The sequence below is a fragment of the Osmerus mordax genome, chromosome 1 (assembly GCF_038355195.1).
Source record: "Osmerus mordax isolate fOsmMor3 chromosome 1, fOsmMor3.pri, whole genome shotgun sequence".
Taxonomy (NCBI): Eukaryota; Metazoa; Chordata; class Actinopteri; order Osmeriformes; family Osmeridae; genus Osmerus; species Osmerus mordax.
The window spans coordinates 24,715,737-24,734,594 of NC_090050.1; the positions used below are offsets into that span (position 1 = coordinate 24,715,737).

Below are 18,858 nucleotides of genomic sequence, written 5' to 3' on the forward strand. Positions count from 1 at the left end.
CCCCTCCATCTGCACCTGGATACAGAACACTAAATACAGACATGCACTAAACACTAATCACTTTATTGATGGTTGAGCGGTTAGGGAGTCGGGCTATTAATCAGAAGGTTGTTGGTTCGATTCCCGGCTGTGCAAAATAAGGACACAACCAGTGCAACAGGTAATATTACAGAGCCTGTGTACACTAACCTAACCACCGGGACATACAGTACACTGACGGAAAGGAACACCCAAGACATTAGTACATTTCTTTCAAGGAGCTGAAAGAATCCAACCGACTGTTACTGAGACTCACCCAGGTTCATGACCTCCATGGCTTCTTTGAACATGTCGTTGCTGAAGATGAGGTCGATGGGTTTCTGAGTGGGTTTGTCCAGTGTGCATGGAAGGACGTTCCTGTTGACCACTACAGCTGCACCATCGACAGTATCCACCTGTACCAGAGGAAATAAGTTTGACATGGAAGACACGCGTTTCTGTGAAAGCTCCATAAACATGACCTCCACATGTGATTAAAAACATGACTAACCTCTTGTGTTTCATGAAATAGGAAGAATGGCAGTTACTGTTGCTATGGAGACACATATCACATGCAGTACAGAAGCTTCTTGGTTTTCTAATACGCTTCAAGTACAAATACTTTGTTACTGTACTTAAGTAGATTTTTCTGGTTACAGTACTTCATAATTCTTCTGACAACGTTTTACTAAAATACTAAAACAGGTAGTAGTAATGATGACTTTTTACTTAAGTGTCAGAGACCACTTCTTTAACTTGAGTGAATAAGTGTAGTCAGTACTTCAACTTCCAAGTCTTTTTAAACATGAGTAGAGGCCTACCTGTAGGCCTACTTCTGCTTGAGTGAAGGATGTGTGTACTTTTGCCATCTCTATATTCTGTGTAATGAGGCTTGTAGTTTCTATGGTGGTGCTACGGTATGAAACCAAAATGCTTTTAAATTGCACAAATGCTCCCAAATATATTTGGAGGTCGCAAAGATAAGATTTCAGGAGCGACCAAAGTGCTCGCAATTTCAAACCTTGCACTGTCTTTACACTTATATTGTTATTACACTTGTTGTTAGTTATTATACTATTACACTTGTTACACCGTTATTATGTTATTACACTGTTATTATGTTGTTATTACACTGTTACAACATTGTCATTACACTTATGTTGTCATTACACTGTTATGTTGTTGCAAATGATGCCTACCTGCATGTAAATCAAATCAAATGTTATTTGTATAGCCCTTTTGTGTATTTTGTGACAAGCAATGTCAGAGGGCTTCACGCCCATAGAACTGCACCTCAACCAAGCTAAACCCTCAAGGAAGACAAGGAAAAAACAAGTTCAATCTAATTTGAGGAAAAAATGGAAGAAACCTTGGGAGAAGCTATTTAGTGACCCCTCCTCCAGAGACGGTTGGTGAAAGAGAGGTGCAGAACACAGGCTAAACAGTCATACATCGAGAGAATTAAAACGTGCAAATGGATGGCATGTGTTCTGAGTAGACACGTCAGTCATGTAGTCTACAAATCTCAAACAGCATGACACTGACTGTAGTATAATTGTTGTCTTTATTGTTTTGCATAATAAGGGATTTGCATCCAACATCCTCAATCTCTCTCTCACTAATGCAGATGCCCCCTACCGGAGAGGCAGGGAACTGTTTCCCAGCTCTAAAAAACAGGTCCTAAGGACAGAGAAATTACCCAGGCTACATGACACTGCAGCACACTAACAAAGACAATTTCAGGGCCTTGCTTGGAAACCTTGCATACTGTTAACAGCAGAAACATCCTTCATACACTTCCACAAAATAAGATAAGAATTCTTAAAGGCATACAGTTTATACATACTGTGTGGAGGTCAACCTTCTACGTTACGTACTTCAACTATACAGTCATGTATAGAATATTCTTCATCGTGCATAGGCAATATTTTGGTTATCATACAGTTTATCCCTCAAGCCAGTGGAAATTGCAGTAGTGTCAACTCAGGACTAAGCTGTTATACAGCTAATATACAGGAGCAGGGCTGACAGTGCAGCGAGCAAAATAAGCACAACCGTTAAGTGACAGTTGACAGATTCAATCTTGAGAGGCCTTGAAGAATGTTTCTTAAACATAGGTTCTGTGTACATGTATATATGCAACACACACACACACACACTTGTGGTGCGGTACAATCTGACAGCAGATACTGTGACGTGAGAAACATCTTTGAGTATATGTGAGGAGGGGAACATGCCCTTCCATGAGAGTGGGAAAAAGGCACAGGGGAACATCTTCTAAACATCCAGGACACTTTGGTTGGGTTTGGGAGGGAGAGGCAGTGGGAGATTCTAACGGTGTAATCTGTACCGTGTTTCGAAGAGCAGAGGATCTCATCCCCGCAGCCTGAGTCCCAGAGCAGAGAGGAGGATCTCATCCCCGCAGCCTGAGTCCCAGAGCAGAGAGGAGGATCTCATCCCCGCAGCCTGAGTCCCAGAGCAGAGAGGAGGATCTCATCCCCGCAGCCTGAGTCCCAGAGCAGAGAGGAGGATCTCATCCCCGCAGCCTGAGTCCCAGAGCAGAGAGGAGGATCTCATCCCCGCAGCCTGAGTCCCAGAGCAGAGAGGAGGATCTCATCCCCGCAGCCTGAGTCCCAGAGCAGAGAGGAGGATCTCATCCCCACAGCCTGAGTCCCAGAGCAGAGAGGAGGATCTCATCCCTGCAGCCTGAGTCCCAGAGCAGAGAGGAGGATCTCATCCCCGCAGCCTGAGTCCTGGCAGCTAGAACTTGAGCTCCAGCAGGTATCGAATGCGACACTGGTTCTCGTTGTAGATGAGGTACTCGCTGTTACTGAAGAAGCTGTCGGAGAACTGGGGCTGCTCTATGGGGGGTCCCTGGGGCACCATCACCTTCTTATCATCCAGGGTGATGGAGACGTCCTTGGAGGGGTCTGAAACACACACACGTGTTTACCACACAACTGCACCACGCTTCTTACCCAGGACATCAGTTTTCCCCCCTCCGCCCCTCAAAGAACTCACACCAAACTGGGTGTGGATCTATAACACAGGCGTCCCAAATCATCACAGCTTTCAAATTCAGATCATTCATGAATACCCACTGAAAGTCCAAGTGTTGGTTGTGTACTTAGTTAAGTGTGTACTCTACCTGGTTCCACGCTGCCCCGGGCCACAACACTGTGGTAGCCTTGCGGAGCTTTCCTGAGGGAGCTGTTGTCAGCCGTGATGTGGTGCTCCTTCCCCAGGATCACTTCGTTCAGGAACATCACGCCTGTGCCTTTAGAGGAGCTCACTGTGGAGAACACACACAACAGGTGCTGAAACTACAGCCAGACTTTCTCGTAGATATCATCTACTACATCTTCTCATCATATATACACAGTATATTCACTGTGTGTGTGTATACATATATAGTGTATTTATGTATATTCTGTTACATTATCGCAGGGACAAGATCTCAAGATGGCACACACAGTACAGTCTGACTGGCCGGCCGGTTAACTGACTGACTGACTGGAGCGTTTGAAGGAAGGGGTAAAGGGACTGACTGGAGCGTTTGGGGGTAAAGGGACTGACTGGAGCGTTTGGGGGTAAAGGGACTGACTGGAGCGTTTGGGGGTAAAGGGCGTCTCACCGTATTCCGCTGACTTGCAGTTCTCCGAGGCAAAGTAGATCCCTCTGCCGACACGGCCGCCGGAGTGTGGCATGATCCTCAGACCGCTCTTCAAGATGGCCGCCACCACCGCCACGTTGGTGCCGTGCCACAGCAGGCGGCGGTTGTCCAGGCTGTCGTTCGCCCTGAAGCGCTCCGCCTAGGAGCCGTGGAGACACAGCGTGAGCGAGCGAGCAGGCTACGTTGTTAACACGGGCTAAAACAAGCCGCTGATGTAAGACAAAGTAAAAACGGCGGCTTTTAAAACTGTGAACGGGATGTATCCAAAGCTCTGAAGGCATCTGCTGTATGGTGTGAATCTACTGGAACACCAAGTCCTGAGGTGCAGAAGAGTGATATTGGAGCTGCTCTTTCTAACTGACATGCTGCCGTTTGACCCACCTCGCTCTCACGGTCCACCTCCCAGACATCAATGATAACAGGTTTTTTGTACGTGTTCGCTGTGACATCAAGGTATGTCTTAATGACCTTCAAATAAGAAAACATGTTAAAATAATCTGACAACAGGGGGTGTGTACTCTTTACACACACACACAATAAACACCTTGTTTGTACACTGGATTCCTGAGCAGGGTGCAGAATGACTGAACGCTACCTTAAACTCGTGTGTGTCTCGCCCTAGTAAGCTGAGTCTGCACTTGAGGGAGTCGTAGTTCTGGTTCAGAGGGTGGGGAACAGTCTCCACCTTCATCTCCTCCTGGGCCCTCTCGGTCTCTGCCTTCAGTTTCTGGGCTACCTCGATGTCTGCCAGCACCTGCAGGGGACAGCAGAGGCAAAACACACGACGCTCACAAATGACCACACTCAGCAGTCGAGATGTACTCCCCAGTCTGTGGGATTTTCTCTGGCAAAACAGCTAAGGCGTGAGCCAAGAGGGTCTCACCAGAAGCATTTCCTTCTTCTTCTCTAGTATCTCCATCATATCTATGGGGGTTGGTCTCTGGCGGCCAAAGTTGTGTGGGATGGTGGTGTAGAACTTTGACGAGAGCTCCTCCAGCACATTGGACGATCTCTTTGGACGAGACCTGCCGCTGCTGGTTAAGGCCGCCTCGATCTCCTCCAACACCTCGAAGCCCTTGGCGATCTGCAGTTTGCTCAGATTCCCCAGGGGCATCTTTTTGATGTCTGTCACACACACACACACACACACACACACACACACACACACACACACACACACACACACACACACACACACACACACACACACACACACACACACACACACACACACACACACACACACACACACACACACACACACACACACACACACACACACACACACACACACACACACACACACACACACACACACACACACACACACACACACACACACACACACACACACACACACACACACACACACACACACACACACACACACACACACACACACACACACACACACACACACACACACACACACACACACACACACACACACACACACACACACAAACAGAAAGCGATGGGACACTTAGTGGATGAATTCTCTGGCAAACTGATTTTAAGAAACGTAAAAACTCTTCTTAAGAACCTTGTTAAGGACAGAAAAACGTAAACGTCTCCATTGCTAGCTCGATGATTAGGCATCTCATAATCCTATCGACTGCACAAACATCACAAACGTCCAAATCTCCACAGTAGAACCCCGCAGGAAATAAAGACGTAGATTAGACAGAAATGTGTTTTTTAGTGACCTTTTAATCACCTGACATTATCTCTCATTGTCCTTTGGTTCAAAAATGGAACCTTGAACTTGACTGGATCGAGTCTGACTGCCAGAGAAGGTAGGATTCACACCATCACAATCTCACACACGCATTCCTGAAGCTTAGCAGTGCCAACATCCAACAGGTAATATTACAGAGCTTGTGTACACTAACCTAACCTAACCACCGGGACATACAGTACACTGACGGAAAGGAACACCCAAGACATTAGTACATTTCTTTCAAGGAGCTGAAAGAATCCAACCGACTGTTACTGAGACCCACCCAGGTTCATGACCTCCATGGCTTCTTTGAACATGTCGTTGCTGAAGATGAGGTCGATGAGTTTCTGTGTGGGTTTGTCCAGTGTGCATGGAAGGACGTTCCTGTTGACCACTACAGCTGCACCATCGACAGTATCCACCTGTACCAGAACCAGAGGAACTAAGTTTGACATGGAAGACACGCGTTTCTGTGAAAGCTCCATAAACATGACCTCCACATGTGATTAAAAACATGACTACCCTCTTGTGTTTCATGAAATAGGAAGAATGGCAGTTACTGTTGCTATGGAGACACATATCACATGCAGTACAGAAGCTTCTTGGTTTTCTAATACGCTTCAAGTACAAATACTTTGTTAGTGTACTTAAGTAGATTTTTCTGGTTACAGTACTTCATAATTCTTCTGACAATGTTTTAGTAAAATACTAAAACAGATAGTAGTAATGGTACTACTGGTACTACAGGTAGTAGTGTCAGAGACCACTTCTTTAACTTGAGTGAATAAGTGTAGTCAGTACTTCAACTTCCAAGTCTTTTTAAACATGAGTAGAGGCCTACCTGTAGGCCTACTTCTGCTTGAGTGAAGGATGTGTGTACTTTTGCCATCTCTATATTCTGCGTAATGAGGCTTGTAGTTTCTAGGGTGATGCTACGGTATGAAACCCAAAAAATATATTTATTTTTACAGTTTTTGGTACAGATCCATCTTTAACTGCCCTTTTTCCTATCACATGAAACGATTCCCTCGGGTTTCAAGAACGTTCAGTTACCTTGACCTCTGCGTCCTCATCCCCGTCCACTTCAATCAGGGTGTACTTCCCAGGATGCGACTGGAAATTACCACGGTCACTCCAGTTGTTCTTCGTTTTCTCTTTAAACTTTTTCTCAAACATTTTGACGGATGATTCTGCGTTGGGTAGTTCAGACAGGTTGGACTGTCCCGATTCGCCCTGGCAGAAAATAAGAAAAAAAACGTTTATACTAGTTAAAGACAATATAGTACTATTGGCTACCTGTAGGCAATTCATTTCAAATCTTACCACTCTCCCCCATCGGGTCCAACAATAGTACTGGGAATCTGATAGGATGACTTGGATGACGTAAAACTTGTTGTTGTTGTGACCGATATTGGTCTGGTTCAGCATACAGTCATAATCCTCGTAGATCTGTTGAATGACAAACCGCAACACACGACAATCTGAAAAAGTGCGGCCCGGTTGATTCATATGTAGGCTAACCGCTGCATCTTCACATCTTTATCTCACCTCTCCTTCAACGTTGCAGTGTTGGTCAATCTTTTTGGCCTTCACCTGTGGTCCTGCCGCCTTCAGGGCCTCTTTGGCGGAGGTGAAGGCGTCTTTGGGTTTCTCTGGTTCCTCCTGCTTCACCTTTTTAGTCCCTGTCTTCTTGGCAGATGCCGCTGCCCGTCTCTTCGGCGCCATATCCTCCCTCTGTAATCACCCTCCTGTAAACGCACGGTAGTATTCTCTCATGAAAAATTTAGCAAAACTAAAAGTGTATAATGAAATCTACGCCCCTGCCTTCTTCCATCTGAGTTGTGGGAGCTCACGTCATGGGGCAAGCTCGGGCATGCCTGCTATCGCCTCTGATGCTGTAGTGCCAGACATCCTTGCAGGACAACACTGTACGATGGCCACTCAAGGCACTTTACCCGAACCGCCCTGTCTTGCAAGTTACATGACACGCTGCATGCAGATGCGGTGTGTGCGGAGGGCAGGTGTTGAAAACAGTTAAACTTTTATAGACGAAGCGGCCGCTTGAAATGACCAATCATAACGAAGACAGACCTGATCAGTGATCACTAACAGACATCTTAAAATCAGAAGAAATTATGTTAGACGAAATCTAGGACTCGTCATGGGTTCTAATCGTATATGTCACGCTAATAAAGCCGTCGCATGTCGATATAAAACGCAAAGGTATCTTTTCTAGCATAGCCTAACGTGTTCACGGCCTCCTAGCTAGCTACGGTTGCTAGATAGCTAATAGTATTACACTGCACAACATATCAGCGTGCAAGCAATCATCCATAGCCTCGTATAAGTAAACGTTTTTAGGAGTGTTAGCTTTATGTGAACATTACTAGGTCTATTCAGCTGTTACTTTAAAGCGACACGCAACGTTACTTATGGTTTAACTATAATTTTGCCACCATTGCTAGCAATCCTGCTCGAAATTTGATTGTGGCTCAATGTCCAGCTGGTCGCCAGCTTGTTCCGCAGTAAATATGCTTACTTATCTTACTGAAAAATACATTTGAAACAACTGACATCGCACGCAAGAACTATTTAAAAACAAATTACTCACTTTTATCTGCGCAACCGATTTAGGTGCTTGGGCAGGGACACCCACACTGCGCGAGCTGTCAGCTGTCAAGAGACTTGAGCAGAAACACGCACTGAGTTAGACTACCAAGGCTGAAACTAGTTCGGTCACGAAAACAGTCATAACCAAATTTAAGAGGTATTCCCTATGAAGTTTAAACGATGCACAAGGCGGATACTGGAAGATCTTCTGGGTGTGTTCAAACCCGGAACACACCTCCAATCAAAGGTCGTTTCGAACAAAGAGCTGATCGTGCTAATTCTAATAACTTCATTTGGTCTGAGACTTTAGTTCAGACCATAGACTATTATTCATAGCCTATTAAATATACAATGAAAAAAGGTCATTAAATGACCTTGCCCTGTATGTAGTCAAACTTTATCATATGACATGAAATATTGGCTACATTACAGTTCAATTCAATTCCAGTTGATTGGTCACATACATAACCATAACCAAATTCTTGGTTCAACCATTTTTATATCTAACCTACCGTTCATATAATAATGAATAGATATAAATAAAGTGTTGAGGGCTGTTTGAAATTTGCTGTAAATTTAATGTCCTCTATAAGCTAGATTCTAGTTTATAGAGTTTGTAATATTGGTACAAATATTACAGTAATAAAGTAATGCTAATGTTTTTCATTCAATTCACATCTGCGTTCTTTTGATGTTGTTGCCCACTAAGTCCACAAGATGTCAGTGTTGCATCACAAGTGCGACCCTGTAAGCATTGAGCCGTCCACATACCACTTACCCTAGTTTCCAATCGTTTTTTTTATGTGTGTGTGTGTATCCTAGAAGCCTTTTTGAAGGTTATATTATCATAGTGTGATGCTTGGTACTGTATTGCACTTGTTTTTTGTGGTGTAAAAACTAACTGGTGAATCATATTTAATCCAGTGTTTTGATGGGGTTTATAATATGACTAGCAAATACATACTCAACTGTTTAGGTATTCGTTCAGAATGTACATTTGTTATTTCCTTTAGCCCAAACAAAGTATGCCACAAGTGCGGAAATTGAAGAACAGGTAAGAATGAAATGTTCTAGCATGTTCTCATCAGCTGTGTCTAGGAGAATCAAAGACAGTGAATTTGGATCATCTTGAAATGTCATGTTGTTAAATGCTGGAAAAGGCCAACCGTTTAGAGAATGTGAGTGTGAACCACTTGGAAGGAATTCAGATGGTTAGCTACATATGCAGAAGGCTCCAGGGTGATGGTATTCAGTAATTAAATGTCACAAGTCTAATTCACCTTTCCCCACTGCGATTCAAGCAAACAAGGAGTCGATGACAGAGTGTGTATCCATACAACTGGAACACAGAAGCTGTCATGATTTCGGTTGAGAGTTTGGGCCATAACAACCACATGTGCTGTACCGTTTGTGAATGTTGTTAGAGTTGAAAGCATCTATAGAAGATTCTATGCTAAACTTACATCGGTGTCTCTTCGTCTTTTGAAAAAACAGTCAAACCACTGGTAGTTTCCATATTAATAAAAAACACATTTTATTTACAATAATTACAAGAAAAACACAAACCGGTTCACCAAAATCTACATGAAAAACATCTCGTATATATTACATTTAACAGATTTACTATTATTTAATCCATGTCGCCAGTAGAATGGTCAATAAAAAGGGCTATACTGAATTTTAATTGGCATCATTTAATTGGCCTTTTTCAAAACCACTACTAGTCAGAGAACAAAAAAAACGAGAATCGGGACATTGTACTCACAGCACTCAGAGGACCACGGAATCAGGACGGTGTTCTGTGTGACCTCCTAATATCTGAAACACCTGATTCTTGACTAGTGATTATAGAGCTCAGTGGAAGCGTACCACGCTTGACAGGCGGAGCCTCCTTCCTGCTCATAAGGAGGATGTTGTGGAGTCCACCACCTCTCGTCCGTTACACACCGTTGGCACAATGTTGGCAGCCGACACTGCAACGACAGAACAGGTTTGTGATTATTCACACGCGACTCGAGCACACAGGCGACTCGAGCACACAGGCGACTCGAGCCCACAGGCGACTCGAGCACAGGGGTTAGCATAGAGCAGGGGGCCTTCAGCCCTCGTCCTCGGGGGTCGCTGCATGTTCTACATGTTCTAGAAGATGTTTCCCTGCTCCTACACACCTGATACTAATGAATGGGCTCTTATCAAGCTCTGTGGAAGCCTGGTAATGATTGTTAATTTCAATCAGGTGTGCTGGAGGAGGGAAACGTCTAAAACATGCAGGACAGTGGCCTCTGAGGACCAGGGCTGAACCCCCTGGCATTGTGACTCATACAAGAGGTGTGGTCTCGGGGAGTTACAGCAACACAGCACCCCTGAATCAGACCAGTATTCTCCTAGTTCACTCATTTGGAAACCAATAACTCTTCCATGTAACTTCTGACACCGTCTCCTAACTGGAAGCGAGCGTATGACTATCCCGTCTGTAGCACTCTGTGTCGTAGGAACGTGGTCAGTTTACACAACGTAACAGAAGTGAGTTTGACGGGTTCAGTGTGGACAGGGAGTATCCAAGGTGATAGTCAGACGCTCGCGTCCAGTTAGGACATGGTGAGAGACTATTCTGACGATGCTGAGGATTGCGCTGATGCAGGCCGGCTGTGTGCAGGATGCAGGCCGGCTGTGTGCAGGATGCAGGCCGGCTGTGTGCAGGATGCAGGCCGGCTGTGTAGAGGTACCTTGGGAGAAGCTGGAGCCGGGGCCAGTGGTGACGCTGAAACGAGTGGTGGGCACCCTGAGGGTGGTGATGTTCTTCTGGGGCTGGAACAGGATGATGTGGACCTTGGGGGTGAACAGGCAGCCCAGCACCACCGAGCCACTTAGGCTGACCGAGATACACATGGTGGTGGTCTGCACCTGGGGGGGGGGGGAAGGGTGGTGAGGTGGAGGGGAAGAGAGGGGGAGGAGTGGGGGAGGGTGATGGGGTTAGGGGTAGGGGAGGAGGGGTGAAGGGAGGTAGGAGTGTAGAGGTGGAGGGGAGGAGGAGAGGTGAAAGGGAGAAAGGGTGTATGGGTTGAAAAGGAAGAGAGGGTTTTTAAAGGGTTAATAGTGCACCTCATATGCACCACAACAACACAGCACAACCCTCTGAAGACACGAGGAGGTTCCATGATATTAGATGGCAGATATTAGAACAGTTTAAAAGAGGGATCATTAATATTGCTCTGTACAGCTTTCAAATGGGCCCTTAATGTCCTTGTATAATTTACCTGTTTGCTGTAAACCTAATGTCAGTATTATAATCCAGCATTTAGACTTTCTCTGCAACAAAGTAGGATTGCGTTGATGCTGCCAGCATACTTCTGAGGGTGGTGTGAACAAGATTTTGATTTGCCTGTCAGTCAATTCCTCATCTCATCCTTAGCTCACTTCACTCCCCGCCTCTCTCTCCATCCATCCCTCTCTCTCTCCATCCATCCATCCCTCTCTCTCTCCATCCCTCTCTCTCTCCATTCCTCTCTCCATCCCTCTCCACCTCCCTCCCTTCCTCCTCCCTCTCTCCCTCCCCTCCCTCCATCCGCCCACATGCGTGTTTACATGTCATCAGATTTCAATCCGAAGATATTTGTCTTTCATTTTTTACAAAATGACTGTCACAGTATGTGCATCTCAATGTTGCATGATGGGAACTGTATGCATCTTGCCAGAATCCCGGCTATAATTTTGCCAGAAACAGCAGCTGTGTTTCTCCATCTCTATGAATACTAATTTCAATATTAGCATTAGGTGGTCATGGAGGGCTGATCTGTAAACACTTTGCTTGGGACACGACCGGGGCCTGATCAGACCACTGGCCTCGTTCTCGTCAACACCACAGTACCAACACTGTACATGTGTCCTGCACAGGAGTCCTTCTCAAGAGTGTGAGCTGTGTTCCTCATGTGATTGCAAAATGTAAATCTAAACTTCAACTGAAACGTAAACAGAACTGGATGTAACAGCTCGTGTGATGAGTCTACTGAGAGACTCGACTCATGTCTGAGCAGACTCTCAAAATCAAAACAAAATCTCTCAAAATTAACAAAAGAGCAGTCGTCTGCTGGTCCAGCATCACCGACGGGCATGAAGACCCTCTGTTCTGTGTTCTAGAATAGTGTTCTGTGTTCTAGAATAGTGTCCAGTGTTCTGTGTTCTAGAATAGTTTCCAGAGCTCTGTGTTCTAGAATAGTGTTCTGTGTTCTAGAATAATGTCCAGTGTTCTGTGTTCTAGAATAGTGTCCAGCAACACAAGAACGATGACAGTGTTGCATAGGAATGAGGCACTAAGTGGTTTCAATAATGCAGTAGATGGTTCTTGTGGAGAGTAGAGGATAGTGCCTGGAGATGTAGAGCAGAGGTCTGGACTCAGACCAGCGGGCGGTCTGACACGGTCTAGACCGCGGCTCTGAGCGCGGGAGCATGCATGTCTTTGTTCGTGTGTAAATGTTTCGTAATCATTCCCTGATGGGTTTTCACAAGGTGACAAGGTGCTACACTAGAGATGTTTCATCTGCTGCTTGAATAGGATGGCAAACACTTGTTTTTCATGAAGGTTAGTAAAGCAGAGCTTCTCCCCCCTCCTCCCCCTTCCTCCCCCCTCCTCCCCCCCTGGGTATGGAGAATCTTTAATATTTTATTAAATAATCAAATGTGCCGTTCATGCTTCAGTGAATCATATTTTGTTAGCTTTAACAATTCATCCCAGACAACATGCAAATTAATGTGTGATTTTTCTAACAGAAAGTTCAAAAATCGCAGAACTGTGACAATATTCTAAGAATGAGTGTTCAACTAGGGTAACACAGCCCAAAAATGTCCCTTCACAGTATGTATAAAAAAAAGTCATTTAAAAAAATATAAATAAGAAATGAAACTCGGTTGACCCGTCGTGTCACTCCCATTGTTCCATAGGTGATTTCTGCTGGGTCACAGAGCTGTGTTGAGATACTATAATCCCCCGCTCAGATGTCCCTCCCTCCCCCCCTTCGTCTTGCCCGTGGGGCCCCGGAGGCAGGGCCCCCCAGGGCCCCCCCACGGTCCCCCAGCGCAGGGGCACAGCTGGAACCACGCGTCCCTCTCTTTCACACTCCATTCCACACAGCTACGCACGCGGACAAACTGGAAGGGACATCCTGTCCCTGCCTGCTTTCTCCTGGCTATCCTCACTCATGCTCTGTGTCTGCAGAGGTAAGTCCCCCCCACCCTCCCCCACACCCCCCTCTCCCCCCTCTCTCCAAGCACTCAGAGGAGACCCTCGGGGGATGAAACACCTCAGGATCCCTGGATCTCACTCTCTGGTTTAAACTCTCCGTGTCAGAAAATGTCTGTCAGTAGTCCAGTTTGACCCAGGACTAACCCATCTGCCTAGCCCCTCACAGCATGATAAAAATCCTTCAGAAAATAGATGTGTACATACACGTGCACGCACCTGTTTAGTACGTTACACGTGTTCTTGAGATCACATTCCTCGCGATGAACACGTCGTTATGGTAACGAGAAAATAATGAGCCTTTTATTATTATTTTTCTTTTTATTATTATTTGGCTGTATAATAAAAAGCTTTTGAATGTTTTCCGGCATCTGTAATCCTATCAGTACCGTTCCTGTCAGAGGAACCACTTGCACACACAAGGTTCAGATGAAACCATGCTATTAAGGGAGTCAGGGCTATTAGGGAGTCAGATGGCTGAGTGGTTAGGTATTCGGGCTAGTAATCAGAAGGTTGCTAGTTTGATTCCCGGCTATGCCAACCAAATGACGTTGTGTCCTTGGGCAAGGCACTTCACCCTCCTTGCCTCGGGGGGAATGTCCCTGTACTTACTGTAAGTCGCTCTGGATAAGAGCGTCTGCTAAATGACTAAATGTAAATGTATTAATCCTCCAAGAGGAATTGCGTTCATGGATTTTTAGGGGATGTTTACGGTATGCTACGTGTGATTGTGATCAAGTCAACAACTTGTTTTTTTCTGTTCCACTTATTCAAGCCCGGCAATTGGCAGGACAGGATCTTCCCATATTGTTTGTTCTCAACTGGAACAGCTTTCTCAAACACATGAAAAGAAAGTGGCTGCTTTTATCATGGGTAAAGACAGTCGATCAAAGGGATTTGATATCTGTCATCTCAACTCACTGCCAGGTGCTGGGAAAGAGAAGATTCAATAAACTCACGTTGTCTGACTTCTGCTTTAGGGACACAACAACCAACTTTCTTTTGTTCCCCAGGCGGTGGGGGTGCATGAGGTGCATCTTGATGAATTGTCACGGAAAATAAGCCCTACTTAAAAGGAAGCTTGTGTGAGCTTGTGTATAAAAAAATTAAAAAATAAACGGAGGAATGCAGCAAAGTTCATGAGTGGTTATTTTGGTCTGGTAACTAACCACCAGGCATACTATTAGATACTCAAAGAAATAGAATAAGTGTAAAAAAGAAAAAGAAGGCAGTGCTAAGTCATGTGAAAGAGAGAGTTTGGTTTCTTTGTTTTGGCATATACATAGTGAGATAAAAACTCACTATGTATATGTGAGTTTAACTACTGCCAAGGCTTAACCTCAGCAGCCTGGGTTCGAATCTGGCCCAGGGCTTTTGCTGCATGGCCTCCCCCTCTCTCTCTCTCTCTCCCCCCTCTCTCCCCCCTCTGCCCTGAACATGAACTGTCTCTAGTAAATGAAGCATGAAAACGGCAAAATGAAAAATAATAAAAATATAAAACAGACCAGAGCCCCTCTTCCTAACAGACTCACCCTGTAGTCGCTGGCGGTGACGTAGAAGATGGGCTGGAAGGCCAGCCAGATGATGCAGGTGGTGTACATGGTGAACCCGATGAACTTGGCCTCGTTGAAGTTCTCCGGACACTTCCTGGTCTTGAAGGCGTAGACGGTGCAGAGGATGATGAGGATGCAGTTGTAGGTGAGCGACAGCAGCATGCTGGAGTCCTTGCTGTTGCACTTGAGCGTGACCACGTCCCTCCTCTCGGGACTCACCTCCTTGCGGACGCCCGGAGCCTCCACCAGGAGCCACACCACCACCACCACCAGCTGGCAGGAGATGAGCGCCCCGCAGATGGCCACCTGGGAGGCGGGGCTGATGAAGCGGGGACGCTGGGCGCCGTCCTTCACCCCGCTGAAGATCCGGGCGATGCGGTTGGTCTTGGTGAGGAGAGCAGAGTAGCACACGGCGAAGGAGGTGCCCAAGCCCAGACGGCGCAGCGTGCACACGGACGCGGACGGCTTGGCGATGTAGATGAAGGTCATGCTGTAGCACATGAGCACGCCCAGCAGCAGGATGTAGGACAGCTCGCGCCCGCTGGCCTTCACCACGGGGGTCTCGTTGTGCTTGAGGAAGAGGCCGATGATGAAGAGCGTGCAGAGCATGCCCAGGCAGGAGATGATGACCGGCCCGATCGCCCAGGCGTCCTCCCAGCGGATGTACTCCTCCGGCAGGTCGTAGCAGCCCGTCAGGTTGGCCAGGGGCCACTGACCGAAGCTGCAGTCGGCGCAGGTGAACTCGTCCAGCAGGTACTGGTAGGACTGGCAGGGGATGCAGATCCAACAGCACACCTCTCCGGGCTGCATGCTCTTCACCTCGTTCTTCCGGCATGGGTCGCTGCACTGGGAGGTGGGCAGCCCTGTTCCCGCCCAGGGGATCAGGCTGGTGTTCAGGGTCAGGATCTGGGCCCAGTAGCCCACCTTGCGGTAGACAAAGCGGCTGTCTTCTCGGTGGTAGTGGAAGATGTTGTATCGGCCCAGACTGTCACCGAAGCCGTCGAAACGAACAACGTTCTCCGTGTCGGCAGGGCGGAAGGGTGCTGGGATGGAGGAGACAGGAAGAGAAGGAGGAGGAGAGGGGAGGAGGAGAGGGGAGGAGGAGAGGGGAGGAGACAGGAAGAGAGGGAGGAGGAGAGGGGAGGAGGAGAGGGTGGAGGAGAGGGGAGGAGACAGGAAGAGAGGAAGGAGGAGAGGGGAGGAGGAGAGGGGAGGAGGAGAGGGAGGAGAAGAGGGGAGGAGGAGAGGGTAGGAGGAGAGGGGAGGAGGACAGGGGAGGAGACAGAGGGGAGGAGGACAGGGGAGAAATAAAGGGTTATCTCCTCGGTAGACTCATTAGTTTCAGACTTTTCAGTTGATTGTGTTTTCCTTCCACAGATACTGAGTGCTCAGAGTGTGCATGTGACGATATGAGGATGATTTCCATTCTTTCTTTTCACTTCGTCATTGTATATTTTTTAATCTATCAGAATATCTCAACAAAATTGTATTTCCTTTACATCCAAATGAGCAGTGGCTGCTATATTGGACACAGATGTGAACATCGCATTAACATAATTGAAGCCAGGCTTCTTGGCTGACACAATCTCATTGCACTTGACCTGGAATAAAAATCTCCAAGACAGTCTTCATTGGTTGGAAATGTTTATATTCCAGGTCCATCTACTGAGGGTTGAGACAATGTCAATTCAATGAATTGACGTGTATTAAAAAGAGTGTTCCTGGTACAATATACTGTATGTTATTTGTTATTTTACATACAATATATGTATACAATATATGCCTATATACAGTAGGCATAAGAACACTAAAATATCCTGTATACATGTCACAGATTTGGAGACACGCTAATTGAATGCACGTCTAGAAGGTGTGTAAGTAGCAGCTACACAGAGAACCTCATGAAACTGAAGCTGGTTTCAAAGTGCATCACCAGTGATTTGTGATCCCCCCCCCCAGCTGTTCTGCCTTCTCCGTGACTGTGTCCATATCCTCAAGGGCATTCGGAGACGAGGGTCTTGTAATCCACCTCAATCTCACCCGTCAGCACCTCCCCTCCGGAGTTCATCTCACTCCCACGGACGCTTGAGATAGATGGACTGAAGCAGTGCTTCATGGACTACAAACACCCCCATCTTCCCACCCACCCTCCCCAAAAACTCCACATAGGGATAAGGTTCAGTCGGTAAAGGTGTGTTATCAACATTTTGTTGAAGCGAATGTTTATATATAATCGCTCTTTTACAGTTCACAGTTATCTCTGGCAGCACATGTATGACGCAGTAATGCCTGTGCACTGATGAGAGTGTTCCTATGATCCTTATCTGACATTTTCAAATCACTTCCCACACTCTGAGTTAGATGCGTGACAAAAAACAAGCTTGGAAGCTTGAGGCTGAAAATGGATGTTTCATCTCGGTAAATTGAATCATTACAAGCTGTTATCTACACCAGCAGCATGAATCCTTACAAGCTGTTATCTACACCAGCAGCATTAAAACAACTGGGATTAGTGTTGGACCATTTCCATATCTCCCTGTGAGCCGGTGTAATAGCAGCTACTGCTACAATAGTTCTGAGTTGATGTGCTGTAATTATACTTATCGGTAAAAGTGGTACTTAGGTAGGTAGAATATACGAGAAGATAACCTGGAGTGTTTCTGTTTTGTTAAAACTCTGGATGAAAAGGATCAACAGATTAATAGTGGGGATAAGGAAAGGAAGGTCCTAAAGATTTGACAGAGCTGATGATATTGACCAGATCGAATCAGATTTTTTTCAACTATTATTTTAACAGTTTTAACAGGCCTTTTTTTTGACGGGGCAGCAATTAGAATATAAACTGGGCCGTATTCGAACCCAGGTTGGTCGTACAGCCACTATCTGTAACTGCATAACTCAACGCAAATGTTTAACGTTCTTTTCAAACCACCTACCGTCGAACTTGGCCTTCAGGATGTAGTCTCTGTAGAACTTGCGTCCGTTTCCAGGCTTCAGCGCCTCACACACCTTGGTGGAGTTGGGGCACAACGCTTGTCTCATGTTGTGGAGCGCCTGGGCCATGGCGTACACTGCGTTCACCACAAACATAATCTTGGACTCGGGCTCGAACAGCCCATCCTTCAGCGAGTGCTTGCCACAGCCCAGGTCGTGCAGGCTGCACTGGAAGCGGTTCTCCCAGAATTCCCTGAACCAGGGGTTGCGCGTGTTGTTGTAGGGGTTGAGGCTGGTGAAGTAGTCGTTGAACTGAGGGATGGGGTAGGACGCCAACTCGATGGTGAAGGCCCCATCGGCCACCGCCTCGCTGCCCCTCACCACGCTCTCCTGCGCCCCCCAGCCGTCGCTCGCCACCCAGATGAAGCTCACGTTCATGCGGTTGGCCGCCACCAGCAGCTCCCTGGCATCCTCGCTGCGCGTGAACAGGATGACCACCTTGGCGTTGGACTTCTGCTGCAGGGAGCGGATGACCCCCTCGTAGCTCCAGCGGCTCATGGAGCGGCTGACCTTGGCGGCCGTGGCGATGCAGATCTGCCGGGCGCGGGCCTCCTGCTGGAAGGCGTCGATGCCCGTCTCGCCGTAGTCGCCCTCCGAGGCCACGGTGGACACATAGGTCCAGTTGAAGTAGCGCAGGATCTCCGCCATGGCCTTGGCCTGGTAGAAGTCCGGGGGCACGGTGCGGGCGAAGTAGTCGTAGCGGGTCTTGTCACTCAGCTTGGCGCTGGTGGAGGCGTAGCTGATCTGGGGGATCTGGAAGAGGCGGAGGAGGTTGGCCACCTGGGGAGGGAGGGAGGGAGGGAGGGAGGGAGGGAGGGAGGGAGGGAGGGAGGGAGGGAGGGAGGGAGGGAGGGAGGGAGGGAGGGAGGGAGGGAGGGAGGGAGGGAACAAATACAGTAGAGAGAGAGAGAGGTAGAGAGATGGACCGAGGAAAAGAGAGAGGGAGAGAAAGAGAGAGAGCGAGAGAGAGATGGAGAGATGGAGAGAGAGAGAGCATGGTTATAAATGTTGTGTTTGATGATGGTTATTGTTTTATCAAAGCAAGTAAAGTAAG

At 47.0% G+C, this 18,858-nt stretch overlaps 2 protein-coding genes across 2 annotated transcripts; both read right to left on the reverse strand.

The window, feature by feature from the left end:
• Window positions 1–1,563: 1,563 nt before the first annotated feature.
• parp3 (poly (ADP-ribose) polymerase family, member 3) lies at window positions 1,564–8,181 on the reverse strand. Its single transcript, XM_067240969.1, has 11 exons — window positions 8,023–8,181; window positions 6,960–7,159; window positions 6,735–6,860; window positions 6,465–6,644; window positions 5,695–5,833; window positions 4,575–4,816; window positions 4,287–4,445; window positions 4,073–4,159; window positions 3,653–3,830; window positions 3,167–3,310; window positions 1,564–2,948 (listed from the first exon to the last, which is right to left on the reverse strand). Exons 2-11 carry the CDS (start codon window positions 7,134–7,136, stop codon window positions 2,779–2,781), a joined length of 1,602 nt encoding a protein of 533 aa, XP_067097070.1. The 5' UTR covers window positions 7,137–7,159; window positions 8,023–8,181; the 3' UTR covers window positions 1,564–2,778.
• A 1,739-nt stretch (window positions 8,182–9,920) lies between these two features.
• On the reverse strand, window positions 9,921–18,452 carry LOC136941199 (metabotropic glutamate receptor 2-like). Its single transcript, XM_067233641.1, has 4 exons — window positions 17,747–18,452; window positions 14,790–15,853; window positions 10,748–10,925; window positions 9,921–9,994 (listed from the first exon to the last, which is right to left on the reverse strand). Exons 1-4 carry the CDS (start codon window positions 18,450–18,452, stop codon window positions 9,921–9,923), a joined length of 2,022 nt encoding a protein of 673 aa, XP_067089742.1.
• Window positions 18,453–18,858: the final 406 nt, after the last annotated feature.